The sequence below is a fragment of the Equus quagga genome, chromosome 3 (assembly GCF_021613505.1).
Source record: "Equus quagga isolate Etosha38 chromosome 3, UCLA_HA_Equagga_1.0, whole genome shotgun sequence".
In the NCBI taxonomy this organism is placed as follows: Eukaryota; Metazoa; Chordata; class Mammalia; order Perissodactyla; family Equidae; genus Equus; species Equus quagga.
The window spans coordinates 79544951-79557687 of NC_060269.1; the positions used below are offsets into that span (position 1 = coordinate 79544951).

Sequence of the window (12737 nt, forward strand, 5' to 3'; positions counted from 1 at the left end):
ATGTCCTGGCATCCATGCAGTTCAGCAGTACCAGGTGATTGCTTCTAGCCAAAGGGCTGTGAATGAAAGTTGTGTTGCCACTGCCGAACCGAGGCATTTAAGAGCAGGTGTGAGTTCTCTGTGCTCTGTTCTCCTAGCTCAGACATCCTGGTAGCCATGGTTGAGAGGATGTAGATTCAAGATAGATGAAGCTCAGATCACTGAGAAAGCTCGTGTAGGACAGCTTCCCTGGAGACTTTTGTGCTGGAAAAATAGTCTTTGATTTTTGTAAAGCCTCTGAAATGAGGGGAGTTATTTAGTAACTGGCACAGCATAAATTATTCTAGCTTCTCAAATCATATGAGTTTGCTCATATTAAGGGGTCACTCTGCTAAGAGTTTTACATGTATCACCTCATTTAGTCCTTAAAACAACCCATTGACTTAGGAATTTTAATTCCCATTTTTCTGTTGAGGAAAGTGATACTTAGTGAGGTAAAGGAATTTTCCCAAGGTCATAAATCTACTCACTGGAAGAACTAGAATTAGAACCAGACCCTTCTCCAAAGATCATATGTCAGTCACGTTAATTGTATCTGGACCAGTATTGTCTTCTGGAATTCTCCGTAAAGCCTTATGTTTATCAAAAACTAAGTATATGTAACTTAGAATCATCAGAAGCACAAAGAGACGCTCTCTGTATTAAAAAAAAGAAGATTTAAATGCATTATAATTGGTTGCACTGTTTTCATTAAATCATTACTCCTTTGGCATGATAAAAGAATGATTTGAAGCAAAGATCTCAGAATATATAGAAATATTTTGGAAATTTCGGGACACAGTTATTTCTCAGTCCCTATATAAAGTTAAAATTGAAAATTGGTGTTTTGGCAGGAGTTCAAACTACATACTCCTGACTTGAAAATATGAAATGCTAATATTTTTCATCTCTACTTGAAATTTCACAAGTTAAAATTTTCGTTCTTCTTGTAAATTAATGAGTCATTCTTGCATATTAGATTTCTTTTTAAAAAAGAAAGAGAAAAAAGAATCTTTCATTGGTCCTTGATCTGTGTTCACGCAGCTATTATAAACAATTTTGGAGGCTCTAAAAAGCATTAGGATAACTCCACTTTTCCCCCCCACTCTTAGCGTGAATGCCAAGCATGTTCAAAGTGTAATTCAAAGCTTTTGATGATGTCTTTCTGGCTAGGGTAGGAGGTATGACTGCCATCATGAATGGAAGTTCCTTTCCTCTTAATATATATTCGGACATAATCACATATCCTTTAAATAAGTATGTAAAAGCATCCTGGGGAAAATATTATTTCATTAATTCAACAAATATCTGTTGTGTGTTTACAATGTGCCAGATATTGTTCTAGACCACATGTAACAAACAAATATCTCCACCCTGACAGAATTCATCTCTAGTTGGAAAGTAAAGAAAGACTCTAGAAGAAGTGATTGCACTCATCAATTTTAAATCTTCATTAAAATATGGAAGTTTGCTTGTCATGCCCCAAATTTGTCAGAACTAGCCTACTTAGTAATTTCCCTTCAGTTTCTTGGTGTCCCTGCCTCACCTGTGTAATGGAATAGCAACATAAGGAACTCCTAGTGGATGAGCCGTGCAAGCATTTTGGTTTCTGAAATATGTAGACTCTCCCACTCATCACATCAGGGTAGGTGGCTCTCTCTACACTTCAATATAGTGGGGATCCTAGGGGGTTAGTAAAATCCTAGGTGACTTGGCTGAAGGACAAGAAACTTACATGCAAATCACTAGAACTCATTCCTGCTTTTCAAACTCCATTTCTAAATATCGTAGCCATACCTGCATTGCCCTGGACAACCAACCTTTCCACCCAGACCTAATTCCCAACTCTGCTGAAAATTTCCAAAACTAGCCATGTCTTTCTTATCTATGTGCCTAATATAATTTTCAATCAGGGTGCCTCACCCCTCTGTGAAGTCTACATTAGTACCTCCAATGGTAATTTTGTGAATAGAACATAGTTTTATTCTCAAAATAATTGTTATTATAATACAGTATAATTAAAAGGAATTTTATAGATTTCAAATACTTTTTTTGTTTTGAGGAAGATTAGCCCTGAGCTAACATCTGCTGCCAATCCTCCTCTTTTCTCTGAGGAAGACTGGCCCTGAGCTAACATCCATGCCCATCTTTCTCTACTTTATATGTGGGACGCCTGCCACAGCGTGGCTTTACAGGCAGTGCCATGTCCACACCCAGGATCTGAACCAGCGAACCCCGGGCCGCCGAAGCGGAACGTGGGAACTCAACCGCTGCACCACCAGGCTGGCACCTAGATTTCAAATAATTTTGTAGCTAATATATCATTTCTTTTCTCACAACCTAAAACAGATTTTTAGCCTCTTGCAAGCTGGGAAACCAAGTCTTGAAGAATTTAAGATTTTCCAAAAGCCAGATAGTAAACACAGAACAGGAATTTATTTTCTTATCTAAATAAATCACTAGGTTGTTATGTGTTAGGTGAATATTTGTTAGCCCCCCCAGTTGTAATAATATGGCCTGGATGAGTTGAATTTTTTAAAAAATGAACCTCTACAATTTGGTTTAAAAATTTCCTTAAGAATATGAAATGTATTGCCTTTAAGATAAACAAATAGCCGTCCCCAATATCTTGTGTGTGAGCTTTATAAGTGGCAGTCATTCCAGAAGTGATTGCTCTTATGGCTTGTTTCTAAATCATTTGGGATAAGTACAAAATGAAAGCCCACAGTATGCATAGTTACTATTCTGGATATATGTGCCTGGTTTCCATTGTCAGACTGTTTTCAGAGGGTCACCAAGAATACTGCTGTTAAGGCTTATAATTAAAGGACCATGTAAGATCATAGATCTGAAAAATTTTGTGATAATAATTAAAATTAAAATGATTAAAATTCCATTAAAGTAAATCAGATTAGTCTTGTTTACTAGTTGAGACAGGTTAAACTTCCTAAAGTATATGTGATTTTAAAAAATGTCATTTAAAAATGTCATTTAACAGACGAACTCTGTATGACTCCACTCATAGGTGGTAGTTAACATATGGACAAAGAGAACTGATCGGTGGTTGCCAGGGGAAAGGGGAGTGGGGGGAGGGCACTAGGGGTGAAGTGGTGTACCTACAACATGACTAATAATGATGTACAACTGTAATTTCACAAGGATGTTAACTATCATAATCTTAATAAAAAAATATCATTTCACTAATTACAATTTACAATTTTCACAGGCTCCTCACTCCACAGGACAAACTTTTCTAGCTGCCATTTAAGGCTCACCAGGAATCTCTCTTCTCTCTACAGTCATGCATCGCTTAATAAAGGGGATACGTTCTGAGAAATGCGGCGTTAAGTGATTTAGTCATTGTACAAACGTCGTAGAGTGTACTTACACAAACCTAGATGAGATAGCCTACTACACACGTAGGCTCTATGGTACTAATCGCATGGGACTACTGCCATATATGCAGTCCATGGCTGACCGAAACGTGGGTATGCACTGCAGCAATTCCATGGTCTTTACTCACTTCACGGAAACTACTCGCTTCTGTACTTCTCCGTGTTTTTCATCTCTGCCTTTTGACTTTGTGTCTCTGATTCCTCTCTAAGTCTTTAAACCAAACTATCCTTCAGCATCAAACTAAAATATTCCATTTCCCCATGTTTTCCCTGGTTTCTCCGTCTGAAGCTATTTCACTATAGCTTTCTTCATGGGGTTTTCAGAATTTTCCAAGTAACGGACGACTTTTATTCAGTAGATCAACATCTGGAAAATGCTAAACAAAACCACACTGAAAGCTGTAAAAAGATGAGATTGTGTGTTTATGTTGACCGTAGGGTTCTATGGGTTAATAAATTTAGAGAAATGGCGGCAGTTCTGATTAAACAGACTTCTTTATGGCAGAACCTCTGATCAATGCCTTCAATATCCTGATGGGTGTTCTGAGTTTCTAAGAGGAAGATGTATTAAGCAGAAATCCCCAAACTTATTTGACCAAAGAATACTATTTTGAGACACAGCTTGAGAAATATTGGTGCAGTGAAAAGAACAGGAACGTTGGATTCAGACAAATGTCGATCCAAATCCTGATTTCTGTAATTATTGGCTGTGTCAACAATCGTTCAAATTCTGCTCTCTGCTCATTACTTATATTATGGGTACAGCAATGCTGATCCCCAAGAACTTGTATGCAGATCTACTGAGACACAGGGTAGATGTTCAAAAAATACTAGTTACCTTTGCTCTTCTGAGTTACAATTAAATTTACCTGTATCTGGAACTTAACGTTACTTCGTATTACAGCTATATATGTACAAATCATTCATTTAGCTTACATTAACTAGACAATATTTGTGCCCATTACTTTACTGATGGATATACAATGCGTATGACAGAGTCCCTTAACTCAGTTAACTCCTATTTTCATCTCTAGTATCAGACGATAAACTTCTGAAGGAAGGATCGTGAGCAGTTCATCCCTATGGCTACCTTGGTGACTCCCGTGTGTGAAGTAGGTGCTGAAGAACAGTCTCTACAATGGAGTGTCACCCACAGGAGGACAGGGACCTTATCTGCCTTCTTTACCGCTGTATCCACAGCACATGGAAGAGTGCATGGCACAGAATAGAGTCTCAGTAAATCCCTATTGAATGAATGACTGGACAAGAGTAATAGCAGGTCTATACTTCACAAGTACACAGTTAAAGAGATCTCCAAGAACACATTATTATTCCCCATCCTTATTGATTGGAATCTTTTTAAAAATTTTGTTAAAATTAATTCTGTTGAAATTACTAATGAATTGTGTGAAATAAGGACAGAAAGGAATCCAAGTAGTTAGATTTACATAATTATTAAGAATTATACTTTCAAAGAAAAGTGTCAAAATATACATTCCAACATATATATAATAAATTTGATGTTTTAGGAAAAATCTTCAGATGAGTAATGCATTTGCTGTCTCAGTGGAATGTGCTTCGTGCCCGTCCAAATTAAACAAATTGCCATCATGTTTTTATAAAACTGCTTCTTTATATTCTAAAGAACATTGACACGCAAGGCAGAGGTTAATTGCAGAAAGCATTTTAGTTCCCATTTTGGTCTCAGAAAGGCTTCTTGGAACAGAGATTCAAAAGGTTTTTCATCATGATGGTTAAAAATAGGAATTAAATGATGGGCCAAAGCTGATAGGATTAATTTCTATCAACTCATTACAAACCTACATGTAAGAGAGAATATTTTGCATGCCCACCACTCCAATTATCCTTGATACTTGCAGCTCTAAGCTTGATGGTGGTTGGAAAGTCAAATCAAAAATAGGAGAACTTGTTCTCCTGTAACGTCTAAAAGCTGACACGCGTGCGAAGGAAAGGGGAAAAGAGGGTTGGCATTGTCAGAGTAAGTATCATTTGTCGTTCTATTTAAGTATCATCTTGCAATTAAAATTTCAAATTTCAAAGGGGAAAACTGTATTTATCTATGGCTGTCATATAGCTTTCTAGAAGCACTAGAAGTTTCCCAACTCCAGATACACAATCCAATGAATGTTTCCTTCTCAGTTCTAGACAAAACAAAAATATAACAAAACAAACACACATCCGCAATGGACATAGAATGCCAAACAGAACCAACTGGCTAGAAATTATCACATAACAAGGAATCAGGTCAATGACCTAGGTGTGAAATGCTTCCAAGCAAATCTCTGGAACCATTCAGTCGCAACTATGTTATTCTCTAACTTTTGGGTAAATTTATCTTGATCACAAAGATGGTAAATGTAATTTTAACAAATTTATACTCACAATACATCTAATACATCGGTAAGTTGTAATTCCCAATTACACAAAGTAATTTTAGTTAATTAAATGGCCTGTTTATATATTAAATATTATATTAAAAATTCAAGGAAAACATTTTGGAGAAAAGTTAGTAAATTATATGTTTACAGTGTCTTCTTTTCCTGATACAGTTCAAAGATTGTCAAATGACGTATAACATAAAACAATGTCTTGATTGTAAAGTTCTGCCTTTCAAGAGGTCATCTTTTTAGTGAGAGTTATAAATTGCTAAAATAATTTTCAGTTCTTTATGGTATGATATTCCTTTAAATAATGATGGTTTTTTGTGTGATTTAATTTATATTAGGACGTCTAGAACTGATGTGTTTCATATTTCAGATCATATTAGTGAAAACTGACAGGATTAAGCTCTGGATGAAAGCATGAAAAAGAGACCACACTAATTCAATAACCTGTTGTAATATATTCCAGAACATCCTTACCTGCAGCTTTGTACATTTCCCACCAACCCAAGTCCTAACTGCGAATGTGCTATAATGAGATTTGGTAGAGTGACCTCTGCAGCTCTTCTCCCAGTAGGGAGAGTGCTAGAAGAAGTAGAATTGCCAGGTCTGCACAATATGATGCCTCCAGACTTCCCTGTGCTACATGAAAGATAAAGTAATTGGGAGGAATGAGAAGTACAACTCAGGCACACAAAACACCGAAGTCTAATGTGCAATTAGGATGCTTTTAGTGAAACACGTCGGGTACCAGAAGGTGCAGACCTGATGACCACTTTTAAAAAAATCTTTTAAGATGATGCATGCTTTTTGAGGATCACCTATCTAATATACAAGATAAGTGAACAGCACAAAGCTGGAGGTAATGTTTGGTGCATCTTTACATTTCTGGGACTTAACATAATTTTTAGCATTAGTAGCCTTTTAATATACGTTGACAGCACTATAGATTACATTTCTGGAGGAATATGGATAATGTTTTGAATAATTATATAACAGTTTTTATCATGTGTTTGTGATCACTTTATAATAATCTCCCAGAAAAACACTATTTGTGATGCCTGACCACTATTATGAAGTTAAAAATATGCTAGAGATAATTAAGAAATGTCATTTACCAGATTTTATTGCCATATTCCGGTATAATCTCACAGAGATCCAATCAGAGGGTTGCATTTGCACCTGGATTTCTAAAATCATTTGAAACTCCCTGTTAACAAGTGCATGTTCGTACTCATTATAAGACTTCTTGGTATACCATGCTAATTACTTTCCTGCACTCTGACTCCCAAACCACGATGAATCCTATTATAAAAGCAAATCACCGCAAACTTCAAACAGCAACCATCCTCGAGATGCTGCTATTAAAGGAAGAAGATTGATGGGAAATCTTTGATGTTATCAGATGTGATGGAAAATACGCATTTGTCTCTAGTAAATCCTGTAGACTGAAGCATTTCCCCCCCACCCTTAAATAACCTGAAACCAATTTCAAGTTCCCAAATGCTCTTCAAAGCAGCCTGCCTTGGAAGTAATGCTGATGGCATTTCGAATTTCAAGGCAGCTTGCTTTTTCCATCTCAAGACTTCAAGCAGATTTGAAATTTTAGTTTCAAAGAGAAAGGATATTACCTACTTTTACCCAAACCACTAGCCTCTGGTTTGATGAACAAAATGTCATGGTAATGAACTTACCTATGGCAATGAAAAGATGGTATGCAACCAAGTAACTCAGAGTCTGAATAATGCAGTTGATTCTAGGGAATTCTAAACTGTAAGTGTTTAGGGACTTCATGCTTCATTTCTTTCTTGTTCTCGTGTTGTTGACCAAAAGTTGGAATGCAAACTTTGGGCATATGGCAGTACAACTGTACACAACTGTAACTGAGCCATCTCCTCCTGAATGGGGCGTCTGTGCAGCTGAAGACAAAAATCGGTGTGTGCTTGACTCCTGTGCCCACAGGGAGCCTGGGCCGCACAATTCAGAACATTCATACCGTGAATAATCCCTGCAGCAGGAGGGTCTGCCTGTGGCTTCTTAAAAGGCTTCAGATTTGTGGTCAGCGGAAACATCCATGAGCCTATTTGGGCTAAAGGATACAGTGGTCCCCCTGCAGTTCCCCTGGCATTTAATTAGGTTTCCTGTAATTGCTTTAAGTAAGAGAGGGGCATTGAAACCTGAAGTTATCATCTTGGGACACAAAATATTTGTGTGTGGTTTCAATATCCTGAGCCCGTTTGCTGCTGCTCTGCGTTTTGGAAAGAGCCATCGTGGTGCTGAGGAAATACGCTCTGCAGGTTTGCCAGCCCTTTGGTGACTGTAAATGCACAGCAACAACATTTAAACGAAGAGCGTTGTTTCCAGTAACTGAACTTCTGCACGAAGAGAGAAGGTATCGATAAGTACAACGGGCAAAAGTCTTCCACATCGGAAGGTGTTTTAAAAAGAAAGGTTGGGGGAGAAGAGGAAGAGCTGTGCTCCATCTTTGCATGAATTTCTAGCTATCAGGAAAATGAGAATACTTACAATAAGAGGAAAATGGGAGGCCTCAACAGAGACCAGGAAAGTAGTGTTCATAAGTTGGGATTTTTACTGTGGAGGTTGTTTTGTTAGTTAGACATTGGCTAAAATAATATACTAATCTTTTCTTAGAGGGGTGGGGCGTTGGGATGTGCCGGTCATTTGAAAATTCTTTTTAAACTGATAATTGTGTAAACATAAAAGGATTACTAATTTTCAAAACTTTAAAATAATTTTAAATATACTTAAATTTTTTGATCCCTTCAGGATCTTGCCCTGCCTTTGGCTTGTAAAACCCACTTTCCTGGGCTTCCTTCCAGTTCAGGGACTCGTGAGTGGCCCCAAGGGCTAGTTGTTTCTCTGACTCCACCCACCAGCTCCTGACGGGAAACACTGTTTATTCCCCCCCATGGGACAGCACCTACTTCTGTCGGGTGGTCCTTAATTTCCCTGGGCACTTTTACCCATTTGAGCATGTGCTAGGTTTTAGAATAAGATCTGGAACACTTTTTAGGATATCCAGATGACACCACTTTCATGTCACCTATACCAAGAAGTCAAGATCAAATATTTTAAGAAATCATAACTTTTTGGAAATAACTCTCTATCTTGTACGTATGATATATATAAATATTAAATTCTCATCTGATTATGTCATCTACTTGCTTAAAATACTTTAATAATATCCATGACTCTCAGAAGGAAATCCCAAATCCTAAATATGGTGTACAACCGTGGTTCTGAGACTGTAGCATGCCTCAGAATTCGTGGAGGGCTTGTCGAAACACGGATTGCTGGCCTGACTCAAAGGTTTTTTAAATGAGTCTGGAGTGGGGCCCAAGAATTTGCGTTTCCAGTAAGTTCCCAGGTGATGCCGATGAAACTGTTCTGGGGGCCGCACGTTGAGAACCACCGGTCTACGAGACTGTAGTAGACTGGTCCCTTTCTTGTCTCCAGCTTCATCTCATGCCGCTGTTCTCTGTGTCTAGGGCTTAGTTGTCTTCTCCGGGATTCCCAATCTGCTTACGCTCTTTCCGGCTTCTTCCCGTACAGTCTGTCCCTCTCCCAAACCTACCTCATGTTGGATCCTTCGTACTAAATTGAGTCCCCTTGTTATTTGCTCTCATTGTCCCTATACTTCTCCTTTGTAGCACTGAACACAATTGTAATAAAGTAATAAATTGGGTAATCTGTAGTTAATCTGTGCCCTCCTCACAATAACATAAGTTCTTTGAGGGCAATGGCGACCTTACTCATCAGAGATTCACAAGTGCCCACTGCAATATCTTTTACATAATTGATACTTAATAAATATTTATTCAGTGAATAAATGAATATATGAATGAATAAACAGTACAAAGCAACACATTTAATCTTTCTTACTGTTCTCCTACTTGACCCAGAGAAAATTCTCCTATTCCCTAAGGGCGCCCCTGCTAGATCTCGCATGAGACACTCCATTCTGGAAGCGTGTGTGGAGACCTGACAGTTGTCGACATATGTTGTTTAGATGACCCTTCCTGCTCAGTGCGAAGAGGCACATTGCAGAACGAAACTCTGAAATAGGCTTTGATGTCTCGAGATAAATACCCCTGAAATGATACTCCCAGATTATTAGTTCAATTTTTATTATTTAGGATTACATAATTCTGTGAAATAAATTCTGAATATTTTAGCATTTTAACTGGAGGCAACTCTAACAGGATTTTTGTTACATTGTGATTATAAACATCTGGGCTTTCAAAATATTATGCATGAAAACCTTGAAGTCATACATTCTTTGGATAGAATAGCAGAGGTTTGTTAACTAAAGCTAGTATTTCTTTCAAAAAAAGCAATGTGCCTTAATAACTGAAACCCAACTGTTAAAGTAATTTAGTCGTTAAATATACCACGTATTTGTAAATTGCTAGGTGATATTATAATAAAACCGGGTATGCATGTGCACATATATTTATGATTTATGCACTTATAATTATAGTTTTAGATGATTCTGTCTCATTTCATTTGAACTAAGTCTTCCTAAGAAGATTTAGATTCATAAAGCTGTGTGCAGCACATGGATGTCTTACCCACAACCTATACAACTGAGGGTAGAAACCTTAGAAGATGTGAAATTCAAGTTCACATTTGAGTATACAGAGGAAGATAATTTGGTGAAGGGTGAATATTTGGGGAAAGGTGTAATTCTGTGAAGTGGCAGAGCTACTCCATTCTCATCTTCTGGCGAATCCGGAAGATTTGAAAGAGCAAACAAGAGAATGAAAAAGTTGTGAGTCAAGTAACTGGAGGCAGAGGAAAATCAGAGGAGTTGAAAGACGGTATCTGGGATGTTGATCTATGGCATCAGGAAGGATCAGTGGGGGAAAAATTATGGTATAATGTTTTGTATTTCTTTAGTAAAATCTTCTCCTGACTTAAATCCACCTTTCTCTGATCAGGTCTCATTGTCCGGGAAGTGAGCATTGAGATTTCACGCCAGCAAGTGGAAGAACTCTTTGGGCCTGAAGATTACTGGTGCCAGTGTGTGGCCTGGAGCTCAGCGGGCACCACAAAGAGCCGGAAGGCCTATGTGCGCATCGCATGTGAGTCACTGTGCCCAAACACCGTGGGTTTCGGAAACTGATGGAATGTGGGAAAATTTAGACTTTGACTGCTCTAGCATCAAAGAAACCTGGTCAAAAACTGCTCCCAGATCTCTGCGTTTGAGCCACACTCTCCCTTAAGTCACTAGAATTTTATTTATTTATTTATTTATTTATTTATTCATTTTATTTATTTATTTGGTGAGGAAGACTGGCCCTGAGCTAACATCCATTGCCAATCTTCCTCTTTTTGCTTGAGGAAGATTGGCCCTGAGCTAACATCTGTGCCAATCTTCCTCTATTTTATGTGGGATGCTGCCACAGCATGGCTTGATGAGTGGTGTGTAGGTCTGTGTCTGGGATCTGAACCCCCAAACCCCAGGCCACTGAAGCAGAGCGTGCGAACTTAACCTCTATGCCATCTGGCTGGCCCCTAGAATATTTTGGTTTTTGTTTCAAGGCAGTGAGTAGTTTTCCCTTAGGGACATGAAAGAATTAGTGCTACTTTCAAAAGATTATGAATTTTTTTAAATCTGGTAATAATTAGGTCATAGGAAAACCAAGTATATTCCTTTAATGAGTTTATTCTGCCAATTTCTTAAGACAATGTTGACTAGTTTTGCTATTGGAAATAGAGACTATCCAGAAAAAAACTTCTCAATTTATTTTGGAACCATTCTAGTGCTTCAAGATACACCACTATTTTCCAAACTGTATTAATTTCTAGAGTATTCATGTTCAGGGAGAGGTTAAAGGTGCCTCACAAAAGAGGCTTCTATAATCAAATAAACATAGGTAATACTTTTTTTGGACAAAGTTCAAGAGGTTTCTTCTTTGCCAAACTTCTCAGATTCTTTAATCTGCGAGTGTTTGTATTATCCCCAAGACAAGATGTAGCCTGCAGCTCTTTCTGCAGACCCCTTTTCTCAATGAGTGCTATTCACACCTCTAGCAGAACGAATGCTGCTACAATCTATCTTAAATTCCATACTGAGAAATTTTCTCAAGTGTAAGACCACTGAAACTCATGTAATTTTACTATCTCATCCCCTTTGCATGTCTGCATTTTACTAAGTTCCATTTTGTAGTGGGTGTCAATATCCTTCACCTCTAACGCGTCACTAAGTCCCAACAGTCTTGGCTGTGATGCCTCTCCCCATTCTGTACTCATCTCTTCCCTTCCTTCTCCTTGATCTGGATCCCAACCATTGCAAATACTTCCCAGTTCACATCCATGGCTCAGGGCTAATCCCTATTCCAGTCCTTCCTCCATCTTACCACAAATGCAGTCTTCCCCACTTCCATCTCTGCTGAAAATTTGACAGTGTCTTGTGAGGTAAAGTCAAAATTCCTTACAATGGCATATATCTTTGTACTAGCTTTCTAGGGCTATTGTGACAAAATACCACAGATTGGGTGGCTTAAACAAGAGAAATTTATTTCCTCACAGTTCTGGAGTGTAGAAGTCTGCGCTCAAAGTCCTAGCGGTACTGGCTTCTGAAGCTTCTCTCCTTGGCTGACGATGGTCACCTTCTCCATGTCTTCACGTAGACTTCTCTCTGTAACGGTCCACGTCCAAATTTCTCTTCTTATAAAAGAGAAATTGGATTGGATTAAAACCACCCTAAGGGCCTCATTTTAAGTTAATCACTCTTTAAAGCCCTATCTCCAAATAAAGTCACATTCTGAGGTACCAGGTGTTAGAACTTCAACATGGGAATTTTAGGGGGCCACACTTCAGCCCATAACAACCATGTTTCATGGTTTACACATGCAACCTATGTTTCCAACTCTGACCACAAAGAATTTCTCCCTTC

At 38.2% G+C, this 12737-nt stretch overlaps 1 protein-coding gene across 2 annotated transcripts in view; it reads left to right on the forward strand.

Annotated features, from left to right (window-relative positions):
• The window catches only part of UNC5C (unc-5 netrin receptor C), a 351791-nt gene that overhangs the window by 226732 nt on the left and 112322 nt on the right, over positions 1 to 12737 (forward strand). For both annotated transcript variants that reach the window (XM_046655649.1, XM_046655651.1), the window contains exon 3: positions 10777 to 10920. In XM_046655649.1, coding sequence (XP_046511605.1) covers positions 10777 to 10920 — 144 coding nt within the window. The remainder of the gene's footprint in view (positions 1 to 10776; positions 10921 to 12737) is intronic.